This window comes from Anopheles merus, chromosome 3R (assembly GCF_017562075.2).
Source record: "Anopheles merus strain MAF chromosome 3R, AmerM5.1, whole genome shotgun sequence".
NCBI classification, from domain to species: Eukaryota; Metazoa; Arthropoda; class Insecta; order Diptera; family Culicidae; genus Anopheles; species Anopheles merus.
The window spans coordinates 2,645,871-2,669,164 of record NC_054084.1 but is presented as its reverse complement, the minus strand read 5'-3'; the positions used below and the strand labels follow the sequence as shown (position 1 = coordinate 2,669,164).

Below are 23,294 nucleotides of genomic sequence, written 5' to 3'. Positions count from 1 at the left end.
TTATCGCTGATATGGTTTTATTAATACAAGCCAATCCAATCCAAGATCACGTTCTGCGAGATCTACTAGTGATAAGTATATTGACAGTTTGTGAGTTTCTGTTTGTCGTCGATACAATACGACACGATATCACCTTTTTATGCTCTTTTGAGTAAACAATAGCATTGGACTTGTGTGTTACTCTCATAAATTCGACCTTTAAATAAATTAAATAAATTAAATTGGTCAACGAATATGCAACTATCTATGAGTCCATCTTTCTTGCGTTGTGTGTCCGTGCGCTCCAGGGATGGATCGAATGAAATCAAATTTTGACCAGATTGCAGAACAAGTTTAATACGCAATGTATTAAATTGGCTTCGGAAATGTTGTTAGGACTAGAATGAATGCCTTGTTTACAAAACAAAATTACTTGCTGATAACATCTTGCGCTTCGTCTCAGCTTTATTATACGCCCTGCCCACATACATATAAAACTGCGACGTTGTTTAGCTTCTGTTCATAGTGTTCTTCTGCTGATTCAATCCAACACGTTTCTGAAAGCGTCAGTAACATTCTGCACTACAGCTTTTTTGAACCCATGAAGATGCGCGTCTATTTCCTTGCCGTATCGGTCCTGCTCGTGGTTCTTGTTCTGCAGTACACTCCGGCCCAAGCCGGCATGATTTTGGACATCGAGAATTGCCCCTGCTTTTTGATAATAACTCCAGTTTGTGGGAGTGACAACAAATCGTACGACAATGAATGTCACTTAAACTGTAACGCAAACCATTCGATTGGGTTGCACAAAGTGAAAGATGGCGCTTGCAATAGTGAACCTTCTATGCAACCACGCGAAGTACCAAGATATCTGTAATACAACCCGATGTAAAACCGATTTCATAAATATATTTCCTTTGATTGTTTCTTCATACATGTCAACCGTATTATATATCTACACGTATCAAGTGAATTATACATGATTAAACGATAGTATTAGAATTCTTTATTACTATCACAAATTCTGAATTTGTTGGTGTGAACTCAATATAACTCAACGGAGCAATCTTGCAGTGTGCACTACCATTGGGATAAATTAAATTGGTTTACGAATATGCATCCATCTTTGATGCGTTGTATGTCTGTGGGCTCGAGCGATAGATCGAAGCAAATCGATTATTGACTAGATTGCAGAACAGGTTTAATACGCTATTTGTTAAATTGGCATCGGAAATGTTGTTACAACTACAACGAATACCATGTTTACTAAACAAAATTGCTTGCTGATAACGTCTCAGCCTTATTATACGCTCTGTGCGCATACATATAGAACTGCGACGTTGTTTAGCTTCTGTTCATAGTGTTCTCCTGTTGATATAACCCAACACGTTTCTGAAAGCGTCAGTGAATTTCTACTCTACTCTAGTTGTATCGAACCCATGAAGATGCGCGTCCATTTGCTTGCCGTATCGGTGCTGCTCGCGGTTTTTGTTCTCCAGACCACTCCGGCCCAAGCCGACTTGAATTCGGTGATCGGTTTGTGTCCATGTAATATGAATTTTTCACCAGTCTGTGGGAGTAACAACAAGACGTACAGCAACGATTGTCACTTAAACTGTGACGCAAAACAATCGATTGGGTTGTACAAAGTGAAGGATGGCGAGTGCAATGAAGAGCCCTCGATGTAACCCCACGTGGCACTAAGTATGCCGTAATACAACCCGATGTAAAAGTGATTTTGTAAATAAAGTTCCTTTGTTTGTTTCTTAGAAAATATCAAGTTTATTAGATATGTGTTGAGGCTGCGTGGCAAATGTGCGTATCTGATTATTATAGCTGATAAGGTCTCATTAATCCAAGCCTCACCTTTTCACCTTTTTTTAGGATTAATCCATGACAAGTACATTCTATATTACTTTCATAAAATCCTCATATCTTGGTGTGAAGTCAAGATAACTCAACGGTGCAATCTTGTAGTGTGTACTACAATTGGGATAAATTAAATAGGTCTACCAGCTATAGCCGCATGTGGCCCTGATTTCTGGACGAAGGCTCTTAATCGATGATCTATTTCTTCGGACATTCACGTGGATATCTTCGAGCATTTTTGATGAATTTTACCTATCAATGGATCCATCTTTGTTGAGTTATGTGCAATTATCGAATACATTGCCGTCCAATACGCTTTTTGATGAATTTGGATCAGAGATGTTGTTGCCTTGTTGACTTAACACGACACGTTGAATGATGCGCGTCCATCTGTCGGTGCTGCTCGTGGTTCTTGTTCTGCAGACCACTACAGCACAATTAGACTGGGATTTTCAACGGGATTCGTCATGCATCTACCCATTATATTTATTACCAGTCTGTGGAAGTGACAACCACATTTATGGTAACAATTGTGATCTCGAATGTACCAAAAACACGCCCGAAGGCCGCTTGATTGGGCTGCACCAAGTGTCGATGGACAAGTGCAATGCAGAACCCTCAAACCCGATGTTAAAACGATTGAATAAATTCAATTCGTCTGATTGTTTCTCTATACTACTCAAGTGCATTATACGTGTGTTGGTCAGGCGAATGTTTTTTAGTATGTGTTGCAAAGGTTTGCATCCGATGATTATGGCTGATAACGTCCCATTAATCCAAACGTCTCAAGTATCTTCTTCATGATCGACAAGTGACAAGTACTTTGACAGCTTGTGAGCTATTATTTACCATCAAAATCCTACCACTGTCTAATGCTCTTATGAGTGAACGATTCCTTTAGATTTCAGTATTACTCACAAAAAATCGGCATATGTGTTAGTTCACGATGACTCATAGGTACAATCTCCTAATGTGCATTATAATTAGACGACATGAAATAGGTTCGACGTACGGACGCCTTTTTCCCCGAATATGCACCTATCTTTATCATCTTTGTTATGCTGTGTGCTGGTGTGCGTGAAGCATCGTACCACTACGATGATAACTTCCAACGAAAAGGCAACACATCAACCTAAGAGCTTTGTTTTTGCGATAAGAACCGTATCAGTTAGCAGTTTTTTATTTATCAGCAGTCGATGCGCACTGGACTGAATCATTGCTTTGTGCGATTTCTGCTACAGCTGACGAAATAGTTGTACTTGTGTGTTTTCCCCTGACTCCGTAAACGTGTTACTTTCTATTGATTCAACTGTCCGTGGCTAAACGAGCTAATTAAGATGCGTTCCTGGAGTTTGGTGGTGGTGCTGCTGGCCGCGATAGTTCTGCTGGGCGGTGAAAGTGTCTACGCCAGACGCTCGAAGGATGGTGCTTGCGCCTGTCCCCGCATATACGACCCCGTCTGTGGTACGGATCTGAGCACGTACGCTAACCGCTGCATGCTGGACTGCCAGGCGGAGGAAATGGCGGCACGGTCGATCGAACTGCGAGTTTTGCGCCGTGGCGCTTGCGACGAACCTATCCAGGAGCCCATCGAGGAGCAGCCCGAAGAGTGATGTGCCGGAAAAACAGCCCGAAATCCGGTCTGCAAAAAGGCGATTGCGTAAAGTGCCTGCATCGTGCGATAAAATCAACCGGCTTTTATCAATCAGCGCAAGACTAATAATAACCGATTCCGTTCGCAGCTGTGTACAATGTTCATTACGAGACACTGTGTTTTGCAATAAAATCAATTATCCTTTCCCCGACACGAATCAGTCGAACATAATTTAATAGTACATGGTCTCGATTCTGTTCTCGAAGCACCAACCAACCATTCGCTTCTTTATCAGATGACGTTGCAATCAGCGTAATCTACCACTTCTCCGATAGTTGTGTACGGTCTAATCCTCGGTGGAATGTATCGGTGTGAGGCCACCCATCTCTCGCATGCCTCCTGTGCCCCGGCTGACCACACCGCACACAGGCTTTAACATTGTCTGAGTGCGCATAGAGCGGGCAGGAAATGCAATCATTATACTACCGTTGCTGTCACTGCTTCAATCAGCGATTGGTTCTGATCGAACATGACATTTGCACACCATTCCGATTCATAAAGCGAATGCCTGGTCGCATCTTTGATGTCGATATTGCTCAAGATCCGATGCCGTTCTGCCGTTCCATTCCACTCACACTCCGATCGCTGCTCTCGGGCAGCGGGCGATCTGACACAGTGGAATGCGTATCTAGCGTGCGTGCGTCCGTGCGGTCAAAGCCTGTGGAACCGTCATGTTGCTTGCTCTCGGATGGGGCTTTAATGAAATCATCCCCTACTTCCATTCCATTCGCATCCTCCTGCCTGCGCGAGTGCTTTTATGAGTCTTCTCAACGGCAACGCAATCCTGTGCAAATTAAAAGCCATCGTAGCCCAAAACAGGAAAGAGCGCGCGCATCCTTAGCAACCGGACCGAGGGAGCATCTATGAGGCTGAGTTGGCTTTGGAGGCGGAAAGTGGCGGAGGGCTTGAGAAATCATCACGTAATGTTGCCTATATTTATTGCACTATCGGCATCGATCGTCTTCGCTTGTACGTTCGGCGGAGTTCGATCTGCTAGCATTGCGGTTTTAAAATCGCTAACAGAGGATCCTCCAAACGTACGGTGGAGAACACGCACCAAGAACAAACAGCATTCGCTGGTCGGACTAGGCAAGAGTGAGGCTGAGGACACAGGGCTGAGGATTATGGTTATTAATGCAACGATACCGCGCCAACTGCTAGAACCGCCGCTGCGTTGATTCAATGGAGGTGATTAGTTGGCCGATTGAAAAATTAAAATGATTTTTGCGTCGTTCTACGGCAAGCGAACAAAACCAACTAGAGTTTTGCGAGTTGTGTATCTACAAACTTTACAGCCAAGCTGAGATGAATTGGTGGATCATTTAAAGCATTTTTGTTAATTTTAATTTAAGATTAAAGCATACACTCCTCTGTGTAGATGTAGATGTATGAATGATTCAGCTGTTTCTATTTAGATGAATCATATTTAAAGCTAGACTAGGTAGGCTTTTCTGATAACAATCCAATGGGCTGTTGTATTGTGATAACATCAGTATAAAGTGGCACTGCTTGTTTGTGAAGTCGCGTTGAACGTGCAAACTCTTGCTAAAAGTTCTGCAAATCCTTTTCTAACACAATAATCTACCAAATGGCCCATAACTGTATCAGCTGTGTGTGCCGCTGCTACGGAATAACGGTGCCGCCATTTTCTTTACCATCGTCCCACCGTCAACTAACCCCCTTTACCCCAACCGTCTGCAAACCGCACCGTGCGGTGTGTTTTGTAATTATTTTTAAAATTTTGTCGATGATTATTAAATACATTCCTTCGCCACGCTCCTCCTCCTCCCCCCGTCGTTCGTCCGTGTGTCCAGCGCCGTCCATTCTATCCGTACCACCAGCACTCACTTGATCGCCACCCATTTCCGCCCGAAGACGACGAATCATGTTGCATGGTCTTTCCCCTTTCTTTGCTGGTACTGGTGCGGCCCAACCAACGATCGCAAAGTGATTACAGTGATCGCGTTCGCGATCATTCCTCCCCGGGTGCGGCGGTCGTGGGATAAATAGCAGTAGAAAGCGAGGGAAAGATGCGATTGGCGAGAGGCGAGTTCGGCCTGGCCCACGGAGAACACAGAAACCAGAAACGCACTCACACTCGGGCCGGCTGGTCGGTCCCCCAGTGCCAGAGAGAAAGAAAAAAAAAACCGGGAACTCACTCACGCAATCTCGCAATGGCCGGTGCTCGGGTTTTATTATCAAATAATTATCTATTTCTTACCCTGCGCCTTCCACACACGCTTCGATATGCGTGCCTTTGGTAGTAGCCCAGCCCCACCCTTTTTGGAATCGGATGGTGGGGGGGGGGGAGAGAGGGACACCAACACAGGTACACAGACACACACACACACTGCTTTGGCGTTGCTTTTTGCGCTGTGCTCGTATCACAGCGAAACCTGTGCGTGGTTGATCAACAGCAGCACGGTGGGTTCGTCGTCGCCGCCGCAGCCATCTGGATATCTGACCAATCGAGCTCGCTGTGCTGTGATGGAAGCCTCTCGTCACCGCTGATCGCGTTCTTGATCTTGATCGGGCCAAAAACCATTTGTTCCTCTGCCCATCTGGGAGGGCCGGGCATGGAGCGCTTGCTGCTGAAAACGCTTTCGTGTCTTCAACGGCCGGCATCAAGTCCAGCAATTCGCCCCCTCCCTACGTAATTAGATACGGCTAACGACGCATTTGCTGGTGCCTGTGAATTTTCCCCCTCTTGCGAGGTGTATAATTACTGCTACTATTGGCTTCTTCCAATTTTCCTCCTTTTCAGGGGATCGAAATCGTATAATGTGTGCTGGAAATCAAAACTAAATAGAAAAATAGGAAAGCCATTTACAACTGTTGTGATTTTTCTGCATTTGACTTTATTCTTACTATGATTAACACATGTCTTTTTCTTCTTCTTCTCTCTATTTACAGGTATAATTTGTGCAGCTTTTGGATGGGACAAACAGTAACAGGCTTTCTTGTACATCTAAGTATTCGATACCTTTCTTACCCAAAAAAACCCATCTTATTACCCTACTACCGGTGCAAAACTGCACTCTGGACTGTTAATGAAGGGAAGGGCGCAAAGGAACCGTACGCGTAGGGCAGAGGGTTTCGCTGCCAGGAAGCCAGTTGCCAAATGGTGCACAAAATTATAAACATAAAACGCATCCGAGCCATAATAAGAAAATAATAATCACATCCAGCCGTCGCGGCGCTCGGCCAAAGCTAACAAGTTCAGAAACCTCTAAACGAACCGAACCTCAGAGGCAGTGGGAAGGGAGGGTAGGACGGGACCGGCCTATTGAAAGAGGAAGCGAGAAGTGGAAAGTTCATCATCGTTCGTCCATATCTTTTGATGGATCATGATGAATCTCTCATTCGCTGTCCGGCCTCCGTCGCCGACGCCCGGCCTCGGCGATGTGTTTGCCCGCCTGTCGCCAACTCTTGGCGCTGGCACTTGGCGTATGATCGTGGTTTTCCTCCGTGCAGCCGATGAAAATCGAACCGATCCGCATTCATCCCCATTCAGCAAACCGACCCCGTACAGCCCGGGAATCGATCCGAGATCGGCCCGAAAAGAGGCAAACGGTACGGATGTTTGTACTCGTCTCATCTGTATACTTTTCTTCTCCTCCCAATTGCGGCGCCTTTACCTATCATCATCATGATCCTTGCACCAGCACACACACACACACACACACACAGAAAGAAAAACAGCTCTAAACATATATGCGGAAAGGGAAAAGGACACCGGGCCCGGGCAAAACATCGGTGTGCAACATCAGTTTCCTTCTTCGGGTCCCGATGCATGCAACGAAGCAATCAAGAAATTCGAATCTGCAGTCGAAGCAAATTTACCCAACCAACGCGGACGAGGGACGGGGGGAAGCAATTTCCCTCCGCGCTGCCTCCTACCTCTCTTCCTAACCGCCAAGGGGCGAGAAATGATCCCGGGCACCCTTCAGGCCATGATCGGCTGGTGTCGAATGACCTGTCCGCAGGGCATTCTTTTCCACCACCAGCACCAGGGCGGCACGGCGGGCACGGCAAGAAGAACAAATCCCCGATCGAAGAAGATCGTGCCAGATGATGGTGTGCAGGAAGGAATGTTCGTTTTCCTTCGTTCCCTTCCTCTTGGGGACTTGCTGTGTTCTTGCTGCTCCCGCCCATCGGATCCGGTCACGATGGTTGTTGGGATTGCGTACGAAGCGACCGGCAGCCAAAGTGCATTATGATTGCGATGCTATCTCATTTGCGGATGATTTTCATTCAAGTTTTTTTTTTTGCTCTTCTCTCCCTCCGCCGGTTGCTGCTGTTGTTTTTACCCCTTTCGTACCCAATCAACCGCAAGGGAAGTTTTTCCATCGCTTGCAACCCGCACACTGCTGCACGAGAGTGTGGAATCGATCCCCTTGATGCAGTGTGTTCCGTTTTGCAGCGAGCTTTTCGCTGATTGAAGGTTTGCCGGGATGAAGATTAGAGTGCATTTTCGCTCGCGTTTTTCTGGAAAGCCACAAGTGCAGCCCGGACCCCGCCCCGTGCGTCCCTACCGTGCCCGGGCCCACCGGGTAACCGATCCGTCTGTGTTCCGCGCTGGTCGGTAATGATGAATTTGACGGGCTCCGCTGCGCTCGTCGACGGCAGCGATTGTATTGCGCGATGCGGTAAAGTTTTTATTATCCCCGACCATCCCGAGCAACCAGCAGCAAACACCGGGCGCACACCGCAGGATGATCATCGGTGCGGTAACGGAGGTCCTTTTTTGCGCTTCCTGGACTGCTTCGGTGGCGCAGGGGCAAAAAGGCAATATAAGCTCATAGTTGGCAATTATTTTGGCAATCTTTTTGTTGCCTTTCCCCCCTTTAACCACCCCGTTAACCCTTCCCGCTGCGTGTGCTTTCCAATCATTCGGCAGTCCAAGTGCCATTACGTGACCACTTTCACGACTCCCGATGCGCTCGTCTTGCGATGTTAATAACTAAAGGTTCACCATCGAACGAACTCGGTGCAAAAAAATAATGCACTCATACACACACACACACACACACACACACACACTGCCCAATCTCCCAATTCCTCTACCCCCCCCCCCCCCCCCCCCCCCCCCCAGAACGCACCGATAAGCAAAAGATGCATTACTTCGTCGGAAAGGATGATAGCCTTCTTCAAATTTTGAAGCTCTTCTCTGACCACCAACAACCAACAACAGCAGCAGCAAAAAACACACTCTCATACACACACACACACGATAAAAGAACAGAAAAGAAAGCGTAAAAGTGCATTCGCTTCCTTTTTGTGTGAGCAGTCGGATATATACATTGATTCCGGCGAAGATAAATCATTTCCCCCCCGCTCGAACAGCAAACCAAACGGGCGTGGGGCAGCAGCAGCAGCAGCAAAAAAATCCTACAAATCGTACAAAACACGCAAAGCCCCACGGGATGGGCCACCGGATAGAGAGCGAGCGCTTCCTATAAATCACCGATCACCAGCGCGCGTTCGTTGGGGAAAAACGTTGGTACGAACCGAGAAAGCCAGAAGCAGCAAGGGCAACCTTTAAGCCCCTCGCCGAAATGAGTAAGCCTTCATAAATTTTCATTTCTTTCCACAATGTTGTAAAAACGGGCCAAGCTCGCGCTGGTTGGAGCTGCTGCATTGTGTTACAGTTTCTTAAAAACGCTCAATTTTGTTGCATCAAAGGAAAGGGGGGTGTTGGGGGCAAATTTCAAAGTGATCGTTTGCTTTGCGTTTGCACAACGCGCGGGTTCGAACACTGTTTGACTACCGAAAAACGGATGGATAAGCCACATTCCGACCTGTCCACGTCGGAGGCTGCGCTATGCGTCACACTTTGGTGCATAGCTGCATGTGTGTGTGTGGGTGCATCGCTGCGAGTGCATCGAACTGCCGCCGGTGTCGTATGTGCAATCGTTTCTGCAAACTAGTCGAATGGCTGTTGCGCTGTTGGTTTCGCTGCTCTCTCTCTCTCTCTCTCCGACTTGGTAGATAAAATGATGAAATCGAATTCGAAAGAATGTTGAAACAAACATGACAACAACAACGAAAAAAGGCCCTCTACTGAATGCGTGTATGCGGGAGAGACAAAACATTCCTTAAACTGTCATCACTTGTGGAAGATGGAAGTATAAAACCGCACCGAATGCTCAGAGCCACCCCCTCCTCCCGCAGATAGGGAACGGAAAGCAACAGAAACGGCAGGACAAACCAACAGCAACAACAACAAAAACTACATCCACACTGAAAGGATAATAATAATAATAATAATGAATATGAGAAGCAAACGACAAGAGTGAGAGAAAGAGAGAGAGAAAACCGCAGAAACAATCAAACGAGCAACCATTGGCGACGAACGGCGTTGACGACGGCTCCAAATGAAAGCAAGAAATGAAACAGCAAACACACACACACACAGAGTCAAACACAAAACCACGGCTTGGACCGAAATATGTAATGACCATGAATAGTGGTGAGGTGCCGAACACGGGTCGGAGATGCTAAGGCGGAGGGAGCAAAATAAAACCGGCGGCCCTAACCAAAACTCGCGGTCTCGCGGGACACCGGATCAAACAAACCCCCCCCCCTCCCTTCCCCCGCGCTTCTACGATGAGACACACGGTGATCGAACGGGGAGAGCCTGGGTGGAGGAAATCGAAAGCTTACGTTAACATTCTCAATAATCTTGCATGTGTCGCTCAACCGTTTGGGGGAGCGCTGGTGGCCGGTTAAGATCACCAAAATTGGAGGATCATCGGAACCGGGATGGGGGGTGGGGGGGGGACATTCTCGTCCATGTTTGTCGCCAACGGTTTTGCCCCCTCTCACCCTGTCCACTTGCTTTCCCACCGTGATTACTACACTACGCGCGCGCGCCAGCGCTCTCTCGCGTATGCAAACGTTTATCGCGCGGGTTCGATCGCGCGACTTTCCGCGGCGTGTCGCGAGCGCTGCTCAATCCGTTGGACCGTTTTATATTTTTTCCCCGTTGTGCTGCAAGCTCAAAAACAGTTTACTCTTGCTGAAAGGTTCTTCTCCTGCAGCACAAAATGCAAAATTTAAGGTCAAACACAGAGAGAGAGAGAGAGAGAGAGTGTGTGCGGCAAAACGAGCGCGGAATGCGCGTGCCTTGGCAGCGGTGGAAGGATCTGGCCAGTAGAAGGAAGCATAAAAACGCTCAACCCGGAGCAGCGTTTGGCCCCGCGATCCAAATCGGGATCCCGAAAAAGGAACCGACAGGATTCGTTAAACCCCACCCCGTTGATGCTTTTTGCTGCTGACTCAACCGCTCAGAGCCCCTTTCTTAAATGTCCTTTTGGTTTCAAATTAGGGATTTTCCATGTTTATAGTGCATGCAGGGGGGCTTTCTCGTGTGACGTTTTCGGGGTGGGACACGCTTTTTTTGTTGTTGCTGCTGCCACGATCACGCGTTGGCGTTGGCCTTTCACGTTTGCGCCCGGGATAAGAGATTCATTCATCCATCCATCACATCACATCCGCGCACGACATATATCCCGGGCGTCTGGGCCACCGTTTTCCTTTTACGGCACACGGGGCGATCGATCTCGTTTAATTCGAGCGCTTTTCGCGCGTTTTGTTTTTTCCGCTCGCCCGTTTGGCCCGCCCCGTTGCCGTTCTTCTTTGATGGTCGCTACCGAAAAGTCCTGCGTCTACCTGTTTCCATTTGCCGATTTATTCGTTGCCCGCGGGGTCACCTACACTACAACCGTCCGTCCGTCCGCGTGTGTGTGTGTGCGATCGAGCGATCGATTTCGCGCAAAATCCCGCAAACAGTTTTGGGGCGAACATTTCGGCAGTGACATTATTTATTTCATATATACATATAAATTAATGTAAATGTGCTTACCCCGCCCGCTCACGCTCTGCGTCGTTCACCTCCCCCAAAACACCCCTCGAGGGTCCGTTTTAGCGAGTTGTGCCATCTGTTCGCCCTCCAGTGTGTGTGTGTGTGCCCGCGTATCTGATTGTTGATGTTTTCGGTGTGCTCTCTCGCGTTCCCCCCAAACTCGCCGAGCCCGAGCGTGATGGGTTCGCTGCTTCGTGCGACCTGCATTTAAAGGACTTTCGTGGATCAGATTTTTGCATAAACCCACTCACCCGCGTTCCACACACTCCCCTCCCACACCCGGCATGCAGATAAAGCGAACGGAAAAACTCCGCAACTCCGCGACCGATGAAGGTTAAACCACCACGCTTGATGATACCAGACATAGATACCGTTTTGCGAGCCACTCCTCTCACACCGTGCGCTTGTGCCGGGCCAGCACGACAAGGGCGAAGGTGGCCCTTTCGTGCGAGCTGTCACGCTGGCGAACGCGCGGCCAGCCAGGACGTACTTAACCGTTAATTGGATTAAGGGAGCGTCTGCCGAGCCGTGGCGTGGCGATCACATGCACTGACCTCTGACGGATCGCGCCACGGATCCTTTCCCGTCTTCACGGACAGCCTTCAGCCACACACACACACACACACACACACACACGCTTGCAGTCCCCATGTTACCGCAATGCAGTCTTGCGTCGGGGGCTGCATACAAACATCGAACAATCTTATCGAACGCTACAAAATTGAGCTACGATTTACGACATTCGCCAAACGCCCGGGCCCTCCCTTATTTTACGAGTCCTTTTTTTTTGTGCCCCGACTGTTGCTGGTGAATGAAAGCAGCAACAACGGCAGAATGCCCGCCAGCCCGCCCAACTACTGCAGCACTCGTACGCACCGGACAAGGAACCGAGCGCGAAAGAAGTGTGTGAGTGCGCGCGCGTCGTTCACGTTCCTCTCTTGCGCGCACGGGGATGGGCTCAGTTTCCCAAAATTTAATTTATGAAATGAAATGAGTAGATAAGGCTTCGGTAGAAATAAATCTTGTCACCCCACCGGAACCCACAAGCCTCCCCTTTCCCTCCCCCGGCCGCCACATTCCACACATTTGGTGGCGGGTTGGCTGCGACGGGTCGGCCGTCCCCGTTGGTGAAAAAATCTGCCATGTTTTTTGCACTTCCTTTTGTGTCCCCGATTTGGCGCAGTTCCATCCCTCCCTCAGCCTTTTTACTCCTGCTGCATCCACAGCCATACCCTTACCCATCTTTCCCTCGACCCGAACGAAGGGATGGGTGCACTTTTTTTTAAAGCAGGACTTTTTTCGCGCATCTCGCACAATCCGGCCAGGGACTTTGCTCCACTCGCCGCGCACCTCATTCATCCGGGGGTATCTTTTCTGATCCCCCGCGCAAAAGGTATCGATTTTTCTTACCCTTTCCCAATGCAACAAAAAATAGGGAGGGGGGAAGCGAAATTAATGTGGCGTTGTTCGTTTGATTGCGAGGTGGAAATGGCGATCAATTAATCTGAAGAGAGTTCATATATCGTACACACTTTCGCATGGCCCCCTGCGCCCGGTACTGTGGCGAAGCAGATAGGAAAGGAAAGACATTCTTCCGCACGTTTCTGGTAGTGAATGGGGGCAGGGGAATGGGGTCCGGAATCGTGCAGTTCTCCAAACATCTCTCTTCCTTTCCTCATATGTGTGTGTGTATGTGTGCTTGTTCCGTGCTGCTCGCAAGTGTGTGGTTCGTTCGCCGCTCGCAAATCCGGGCGGTACTCGGCATTTCTCCGTCTCCGGATCGGAAATTAACGCCCCGATCGGACGAAATGTATTGCCCACTAGTATGCCCCGGTTTTGTGACCAGATCGGAGATTAGTGGCCGAAGAGGAGGTGGGGAGAGAACGACCATCCTGTTCCACCACTTCCTGTTCCTGTGGTCGCGCTTCACGCTGCTCCCTAATTCGCTAATGCAATGAGACCCGGGCCCGGGCGGAGTGCTTTGCCAGATGCTGTTTTGCAATTTCTTCGCACTGGAAAATAGACTTAATTAAAGTGAAACATTTCTGCAGCCAGGTTATGTGGAAAATTCAACCCAAAGCTGCTGCTGCTGCTTGCAAATGTTCTGTTCTTCTGCCCCGGGCAAAGTGTCTTAGTACGTTAGCGTGCACGCCGCATTCTACTTCTATTATTACTTCCCCATTACACATTCATCAAACAAAGCCGCTCCAATTCATCTAAATTAAAACCTCAACCCCCACCGACAACAAAAACACACACACACACGATCCATTCACCTTTTGTTGCAAGCGTAAGCCAAGTGCGCTGCCAAAAACAAAACAAAAGAAACAGTAAAATAAGGCCCCAACGGTGTGCGTCTAACCTACCAGAAGGCCACTCGTGTTACGGTGCCGCCAAAATGGAAGAATTTATATGTATATGCATCCGCTGGCTCGTGAAGCAATGGCTCCAAAAGTAGGTTCTCTGCCGCGTTGTTCATGCTCCACCACGCACGGCTCCAGACGGTGGAAATGGTTTCGGGGAGAGGCGGCAGCAGGCACAAAAACCACCGAAAGTTCAAACTCTCCCGTGCGACTACCGCTAGCTTTTCTGCGTTAGTGCTGGTTTTCGAATTACTTTTCATTTGCACGATAATAATGTGCATCTACAGCTCACATTCATTTGCCTAACGCGCAATCCACACACAATTCGGGGGGAGAGAGAGAGAGAGAGAAAGAGACGTCGGGAGCATTCGTTCCTTCTTCCTTATCATCTACCGTTGGCCGGCGTGATATTGAAGCGGATTTTGGCGCAGCTTTGATCTGCGCGAGATCGTGTTCCCATCGCATCGGATCACCTTCCGCAGGAGATTGTCTTAACAGTTGGGCCAAGGGGTTTTAATCCACCCGCAAGCCCGCTCGGCTCGGCCCGTTGTTTGGCTCCTCTGCTCCGCTTCTTCCAGCGCGTTTTTTCGTGTGAATAAGGGGCGCAAGCCGTGTTTCATTTCACTGGATCATCAAAGAACCGAACCCACGGGGCACGTATGCAATAAACATAAAACCCTTCACACTTGCGCGAACCACCGCCGCCGCCGGGCTAAGATTGTAAATGCGCCGTTTTTGGAAGGGTGGATAGATTCTCTCCTAGGAAGGGAAGGAGACCAGACCCGAACATAGGCCAGACTAGAAAATAAAACCGGGCGAAAAAATAAAGCAACAACGTGTGGAGGTAAAGGAAGGAGACAACAACAACAAAAAACGCCGTACTTCTTTCTCGGACATTGTTTGTTTTGCTTCGCGCGGCAAGACACAACAGTCCGCGTGGGGCGGGTTGGGGGGGGAAGCTGGGAAGGAGATCATGTGTGCGTTAAGTAGTGAATTTTATGAGCACCCTCAAACCGATGCAGTCTGAATGGCCGCGCACAGTCCGGCCAGCCGGGAACGATCTTTTCGCTACGAAACGATTCGTTTCGTCGCTTGTGCTAGCACCCAAGTCTTTCGTAGTGGCTCGATGCTCGGAACAATGCTCGGAATTTCCAGCCAGCGCCGTTCACTCCCGATTTTGCTTTGCCTCTTTTTCTATCCCCTTTTCTTCTTGGTGTGGTGTGGTGGTGTGTATGCCCATCCGCCCCAACAATGATGATGGCCAGATTTTTGGCAGACCGTACAAACACTCAGGCCCGGCTCACAGGGGCTGTACGCATAAAAACTTCATCAAAAGCAGCCTCACGCTCACAATGCGCCCAGACTAGATCACCGGCCGCATGCGTTAGCGAAGAAAGAGTGAAAGAAAGAGGCAGGAGCAGGAAAGGAACGGCATTAGGCGCGTTTTAGGTCAATCAACAAAACGATTTCTTCGTGTCTGCTCCATTCTTTCGCCTGGGAGAGAACGTACCGCGCGCGCGCTCGTCCCCATGCAGGGAAAGGAGCACACACGCCGCAGACCGACCTGCTGCCGGAACGGCACACGAAAGTCACTGCGGCGCGGTTTTATGAGCGCACGAATGATGGAACATCCACCGAAGCTCTGGCTGACCCATCTAGGAAGGCTCGTAGGCCCATCGCACCACCAGGACTGTTTGTTGGCGTCCCATCAAAAACCGCCCGGCTTTGGTTGGTTGGTTGGTTGGTTCGTTGTGTTGCCCGGTGCAGCCTCCCCCCGACTCCTAGACGAAGAAGCCTTTTAATGTATCACACGGGAATAATGGCGATAGTGATGTTATTAAAATATAATTAGCTCACAATGCCAACCCATTAATCATTCTTCTGGCTGGCGTGCTCGGGTTTCGGTGAAATGAACCTCCCCGTCGCCCGACCTCCCCCAGATGACTTCCCTCGGACGCGGTGGCGCTGTCCACGGTCCCGTTTTCTTTCTTTTTTTTTGCTTTAACGATCGCCTGCTCTAAATACCACAGGCTCTCCTCTCCTTCTTGGCAGCGCGACCTCGCCCGGATAAAAATCCATTTTCACGCTCGACCTTCCCAATAATCGTGAAATGATGGGTCATGTGTATATGCAAGTGCAAGTAGATTCCACCATTAGTCGCGCCGTTGTAGCTCCCATGCCAGGCGGAATCCTTTCTACGCTCGCTGGAACTATAATTATGTCAAAGGTGGGGAGGTCCGACTACCGTCCCCGGTGGTTCCCTGGTATGCAGGAATAAGGGCCAGAGGAGCTTATTGCCACGGGGTCCGACTCAATTGGTCGCAAGAACTCAACGCACAAAGACAGTCCAATTCAAATGGTTCGAAAAAATCGCATAAATACGCATCCACGTGTCCAACGCAGTCGAACGGATCGATTGAAACAAAGAAAGCACCAAAAACCTTCTTCCAACCACAAACACACACACACACACATACATTCACTTCCATCCATCTCGCGATATCGGGGAAGAGGTTTTACGATCGCTCATCAGCTTCCCCTAATTGAGCGACGTCAGCAACTGTCCCCCCAATTAAAGATTGCCTCGAATATGGCGCACAAAACCCCCGCCCCGGAGCCGGCCGAGGGCATATACAGCGGCGGTTGGGCCGTTCCGTACCGTTTGCCGCATTCCTCTCCGTCACGAATCGCGATCGCTTTGGAATTTCTCGCACGCTGAGAGCACACACACACACGAACGCGAGCGGGCGCGCGCGCACACACCCGTCTTGAACCCGCAGTTCCGTGATCGGGATTTTGCACAAAACGGTTCGCTTTCTGTGCGAAACAGTTTTCGCCCATTTTGCCTTCTTCTCGCACAGAACGAAGAGAGGGGTTGGTGGCATAATCCTCCTGGACGCACGGGCGCAGCGAACGTTCGTGCGCTTATAAATTTGCCCTTCCCGGCAGGGGTCAACCGAGCGAGGAGTCGCATCGACATGTCAAAATTCTCATTTAAATCAGTGAACACCTTTCGCTAAAAAATCCCGAACCCCGTCGTAGGTCGTTAAAAAGCTTAGACAAAAGGGGGGGCGAAGGAGGCTTCCACCACTGGACTGGCAAAAATGGAAAAGGATGCAAATGATCGATGCGTCATCGAACGGGCGGGAAAATGAGCAGCCGCTCTGTCCCACCGGGCTTCGAAATAATATTGCCAAGGGGAAGGAGACAGAGGGGAAAGCATAGAACCGGCAAGGGAAAGTCAGACGACACATTGCAGTGCCAGAACGGGGGTTAGAACCAGAATTGGGACGTGAAATTAAAAAGAAGCTCCCTTTCTCGCACAATCTTTCTTCTAGCAAAGAATGAACTTCCCTGTCCAACAAGCAAGAGAGAGGGAGAGAGAGACAGAAACAGAGAGAGGGAAAAACTGGTTCGAGGCGACGGGTTTTGGGGTTGAGTCACCCGGTGAAGGAAGGGAAGGAAATAAAACGTAAATTTACTGTCCAGATAACTGCTCGCACAGCCTCCAACGATTTAATGAGCGAATGAACTAATCGAGGGAGAAGGCGCAAGCTGGGAATCAGTTGGGAGAGGATCGGGGGGAGTCGGCGGGTATGCTGAAGGCCACTGCTGATAGAGAGACCCCCTTGGATTGTATGGGAAGTGAGCGAACCAAAGTGAGGGACCAAAAACAACGCCAACAACGGCCTTCTCCCGCTGCCAATCTCGGCCCAACGGTCGTCCGTCAACCACGCGGTGTCCCGCGGTTGCGCAAAATTTGCGTCGAAGCTGACGAGCGTGCGAGGGACCCAGGCGAGCGTTCCTGTGGCATATATTGATTTAATTAGAATACGCGTGGAGAGTTCATTACGATATTTTTTCCATTAATTATAACATTTATGCGTTTCTGCGTTTTGCGTTGCCCGACTTTTGCCCTTCTGCTGCTGCTATCGACATTCTTTGGATTCGATTCGCAGCTGCTTGCCGTGGATACGTAAATTCGTTTTTTCCCCCTAGTGGCACCCGGATGATCTAGCCCCATTCTGCAGTAGAGGGTGGTACGAATGCCCTTAAAGCATCCACATGCCTCCTCTCTGCGCGGAAGTAACGGGCTGGAGCGTCTTTGTAGCGTCTGGTCAATAGCGAGGCGCATAAGCACATTACAAAAGTGAGACAAAGGTTGCGACCTTTGAATCTGTGGTCATTCGTGTACACACACACACACATGTACCGTCTGGCGATCGGTTTCAGTTCACTTCCTAGTAGGCCGATTTTCCGCATGAAATACCTGATCCGAAGCGATCGGTTGTGTGAAACTAAAACATTCCTCCCAACTCAACCCCACGATCAGTCTTTGGGTGTGTTTGTGTGTGTTAGTCGACCTGTTTTCCCGGTGAAATTGCACATGTGTGTGCGTGTGTGTGAGCAGGAAGTTGGCTTAGGCCAACCCAGCCCCGTTCCAAGCACCAAAATAGCCCCCGATCGGCCCTCTCGGCCGAGCACACAAGTGTAGTCGGTGCAGGTTTCGAGATTAATTGATTTACCACAAGATTTAGATAACCGTTTTAATTACAATTAGATAAGGCTTCGATCGTTGGCCGTTGAGAGGCGTATTACTGGCGACCCTTCGGCTTCGCTGGGCCCCGTGGAAAAGCCAATTCGAACCGACCCGAATAGTAGACGAGATGTGTTCATGTGGCCAACATCCCTCCCTCCCTCGCTGCTTGGGCTGGGTGTATCTCCATCTCGGCCCGAGCGTCGAAAATGTCAACTCGAGCTGTCGTCTCCGCTGTCGGTCTAGCGAGGGAAAAGCGAGCTTCCGCAGCATCTCTCCATCGGCACCCGTCGTGGAGCGCGTGGATTTCACTGTTCCAGAATGGGGCACTCCCATGCCGAAAGCGATCTCGCTCCTCAGCTCCAAGCTTCAGCAGCGCTTCCAGCGTGCAACCCGAGGGGGATCGTGTTTATTTGTGACTTTCGTAAAATATTCTCTTTTCGATCCGAAGACCCGGGGAAGCGACTGACAGCGAGAGAGAGACAGAGAGAAAGAGATAGAAAGGGAAAGAGAGAATTCCGCGGCTGCCTATAGCAACGGCTGCAGCAGCACAACCACCAAACGTAGCAACAGGGCCGGCCGGTGGCGGACGTTCTTGATTATCCTTTCGTTATGTCTTTCCCCCTTCTTTCTATTTCTTGCGCTTGACTTTTCTTCTTCTTCTTTTTTATTTGTGCCCTCCCGTGCTTCGATCTGTCTATTGAATTGCCTTATTTCTTCTACTGCCACTTTGTGTGTGTGTGTGTGTGTGTTTTTTTTGCACTCCACTACGTTTTCCCTTCGCCGTTCGCGGCAGAAGCGCGTCAGTATCTACATAATACGTGAACGCGAATATATACATAAATTTATTTGGATTGCAAATGAATACTGAAAAAGATTGTCGAATGATAACAAACCGGCGCGTCGTCGGTTCGATCGCCCGTCCGGGACCTAACTCGATGCAGGCCTCGGGTCGACTGCTCGGGGCCCACCTTCTTGTTTTTTTTTGTTCATTCATGCTGCTGCTGCTGCTGCTGTACAACCATTTAAATAGCTGCGGCTGCAATGGGCCCACGGAAACCGTCAGGAAAATTGCCCCCGAGCACTCGACTGGCAATTCCGGAGGGTGTAGCATTGAAGGGAATGAAATTGTTACACCGCAAAAGTGTCATCGGTGTGCAGAAGCACCAGAAGGTAGCAGCAGCAGCCAGTAACAGTACCGACACATGTTAGCCTGTGTGTGGGGGCTCATGCTGCGGGACCGATGAGAAGCGAACTTATCTAAAGCTATTGGAAAAAGGCGTAGAACCGATCACGCAGTGGGTGGATTAAAGCACTAGTTAACGCTGCTGGGCGTGGGAGGAAAACAAATATATCGTACCGAACGGGACCCGGTGGAAATGAAACGGTATAGTTCGCATCCCAGCTCGAAATTGGGTCGCTGTGTGTGTGAGTGAAACAATCCCGATCCCCGGTTTTGGTAAATTGAAGAATCATTAAACAGAAAATTGTAAAATAAAAATAACTGATAAACTATTTGCATCTCAAACTCTGGTCCGCGGCCTCTGAACGCTCATCGAGCGAAGGGAGTCTGCCATTGATCCTGCCGTCTTATTTGCATTCCACAGCACACCGACCCGCCCGTGCACCCTTCGACGCGGTGCAAATTCGAACGAGCAATACATTCAACTTACGCGCTCGCGCGCATCGATTACATAGTTTTCGCCGGTTCGCTACATAAAAATTCAATTAAAGCCCTTAACCGTGGGGCGGCCCTCCTTCGCGGAAGCTTCCCCGGAGGTCCGAGCCGGAGACAAACTACTAACGCGCAAAAGTCGTGCCTCGCGCCCGCCATCGCGGAGAACAAAGAGTGAGAAATATGAACCACCCAATTCCCCCTAAACCCCTTTTGGCTGAACGTGTCCTCTCGCGAACGTAGGTCACAAGATGCGAAATGCCTAGCCCCGATCGTCGTCGAAATCGTTAGCACGGATGCAAAAACGCATCGCTGCGGGACTGCTTTCACACAATCACACTCGAACTGCTTGCCACCCTGCTAAACGTGGCTGCGAGGTCTTGTCGTTTCGTCACCCGGGCGCGGGTCCACCACCCCCCCTGTCGTCACCCTGGCACGAGAAAAGGATCGCGCGCTGCAGATAACGTGTCGAGATCGCAAAAGATCGTGTTAGCCCTCCAGCAGAAGCGGCACACACACACACACACCCATTTCAACCCAGTACGTGGAGTGGCTCTCCAACCACGTCCAATTCTCGCCACTTTGCTCGCAAATTGATTTATGATCCCATCGTATTAATCTTCACTTCGAATTTAAATGATAAAACCCATGCACCTGATTTGATTAAAACCATCCGATAGCAGTGTTTTGTTCGCTGCGAAACGCGATACACAAAACACCCCATGCCGGATTGCTCCGGGGGCGCACACTGTGTCTCGGTTCACGTTCGGGTTGAAAAATGCGGCAGCACCCCCAAACACAGTGCTCCAAAACGTGCCGTTGTCACACGGCTGGACAGCGCTAGTTGTGCTTTGGAGAGCGCTCACACACGAGAAAAATCACACGTCCAAAAGCAAAACATGGCTCTGCTGCACCACACCAACCGCGGGTGGGGGAGGGGGAGAAAGGATGCCTTTGCCCGCGTCCACATATGATTCACTGTCGCGTCCGCGCGTCCGATCACTATCCGGTCCAGAAAACCCGATCGCCCGGATCGGATAATACGCGGTAGCGCGACGCGCATCGCACCGAACGCATCTTTCAGAAAATCATTAAAAATAAAGGATGAAGGCTCATTTCTCTTCTCCGCCGGCTGAGCCATATTGGGGTGAGTCGGCGAGTGCGTACGTGTGTGTGTGTGTGTGGTTGAGTGTTTTTTGGGTGTGCATTTGCTTCTGCATCCCGTGGCCGTGCCTTTTCTTTTAGCAAGCACCTTTTTTTTTGGGGAGGGAGAAGATGATTTTCTTCTCGTTTCATCATCTCATTCGTAGTTTGGCCGTTCTTTTTTTTTTTTTTTTGGCAGTTGTTGTTAGTCGATTCGCTTCCTCTGGCCACTGGGACGCCGTGCGCCGAAGAGGAAAAAATATATTTTCGAGATAATAATGAAAATATGTGAGCAGCAGTGCGAGTCACAGGCAGACAGAGTCGTCTTAAAATTGGCTGCTGCTGCTGCTACTTTCCGTCCGTTTCGCGCCCCGTCATCGCATATGACGTCGCTTGCCGCGACCGCGGGAGCGCGTTAAATCAAGACGCCAGGAAGGACATCAACGCTTGGTTTGAAGTTTGAAGCGCTGGCCCCGTACGGAAATCCCAGCGTCCCAGGGCTTGGACTTGGAGTGCAGCGCAGTCATAAAAGATAACAGCCGGGGATAAGACAAGAAAACACGAATTACGAATATGGGTATTTTATGTGACTCTCCATCTTCATCTCCGCGGTGCGCTGGTGCAAACAGGCGCTGGCCCCTGTTTCTCACACACAAAGTTCCCCAAACCGTGCCCGATTTCCATGCTGAGACTGAGACGGGAAGGGGGTCCAGTTGCAGAAACACCAATTGGGCATTACTCTTTTTCACCCGTGGTGGTGGTGCCTCGTGGTGTGTTCGCTCTCATCGCAAAATATGGTTCCACATTTATTCACCGGGTTGTGGGTTTTTTTTTGCAACTTTTGTAAGAGCTCAGCCTGCATTGGGGCTTTTACTTTCGCCTTTCTCCAAACGGCTCGTTAAGGACATTTGCGAAGGATTAATTTTATTGACTACTGTGGCGGTTTCAAACCCACATTCGCCACCATAATCGTAACGGTTAGATCTTAACCACCGGCCACGGTGAATGGGGGCCACACAACACACGGACCACCACCACTGTCACAACAAGAAGCCCCAGTCCGGAGTCCGGCCACGTACTCTGCCCAAGGAAGACGATACGTTTCCCATTAGTTCAAAGATCAGCCACTCATTACCGTATAAATAGTCGAAAATTGTTCATTTACCATTTACCTCGCTTCGTTCGCTAATGTGCCCTCCTCCCCTGCGGCTTGTGCGTTCGATTTTGTGCCACCGCTAAAGGCCGGAGTGAGTCGTGGAATCGTGGGTGAAATAAAACGAAATCACTTCAAACCCGACCGGCCATCGAGCATCGGCGATCGATCGCTCGAGTGAAGTGAAATCCATTTCAGTTCCACCAGCGCTCACGCTGCGCACCCGGCGGCGCCCAAGGGATCGGAGGCAGCGCATGGCTGGAAAGTTGCAACTTGCGCTCATCTAGCGCACTAGATGCGCACATCGGACGCACGCGGGACCGATTTCACGGACGGTTCCATGGAATAATTATTATTAATTTAATTCCACATTAGGCTGCTCCCGAAACCCCCGGTGCGGGTGGGAGGTGGGGGGTTGGCGATGGTACGGGGCCGGTAATGGCCGAAGAGGAACTGGTCGAAGATCAAAGGCAACATGCCGCAGCTGGTTGGTACGGGAAGCATGATCGATCCTTCGTCTAAAGGCATGGACGTCGGTTGCGCCAATTGCGCCACGTTTGCGATAATCAATGGAAACACGTGTACACTGGCCCCGCGCTTAGAATTAATGATGCTTGAACCCACACACACACACACACACGCTCGGTCCATTACCGAGGGCATGGTAGAAGGGCAATGGGCATTGGGATTTGGGTTTGTTTCAACCGTCGGCATTCTAACCTATCGTTTCGCTCTTCCCGCTTTTCTCTTCCTTTCGGACGCACTTCGATGCCGTCTGCGATGCCGCGTTTGGTAATTACAGGTATCGGCTACCGATCCGGACTGCGGCGTTAACGCAATGGTGAACTACACCCTCGGCGAGGGCTACAAGAAGAACGCGGAGTTCGAGATCCGCCCGAGCACGGGCGAGGTGTGCATCGCCAGCGAGCTGGACTACGAGACGCGCAATTCCTACGAGTTTCCCATCATTGCGACCGACCGAGGTATGTGACAGCTCGGCGGGACCGTTTCGCCGCAGTTCAGCAGGACAACCTGCTGCTAGCTTTCCTGCGTG

General features: G+C 49.9%; 1 protein-coding gene across 4 annotated transcripts in view; it reads left to right on the top strand.

Annotated features, from left to right (window-relative positions):
- The window catches only part of LOC121597682 (protein dachsous), an 87,344-nt gene that overhangs the window by 53,788 nt on the left and 10,262 nt on the right, over positions 1-23,294 (top strand). For all 4 annotated transcript variants that reach the window (XM_041923650.1, XM_041923651.1, XM_041923654.1 and 1 more), the window contains exon 4: positions 23,043-23,223. In XM_041923650.1, the coding sequence (XP_041779584.1) occupies positions 23,043-23,223 (181 nt within the window). The remainder of the gene's footprint in view (positions 1-23,042; positions 23,224-23,294) is intronic.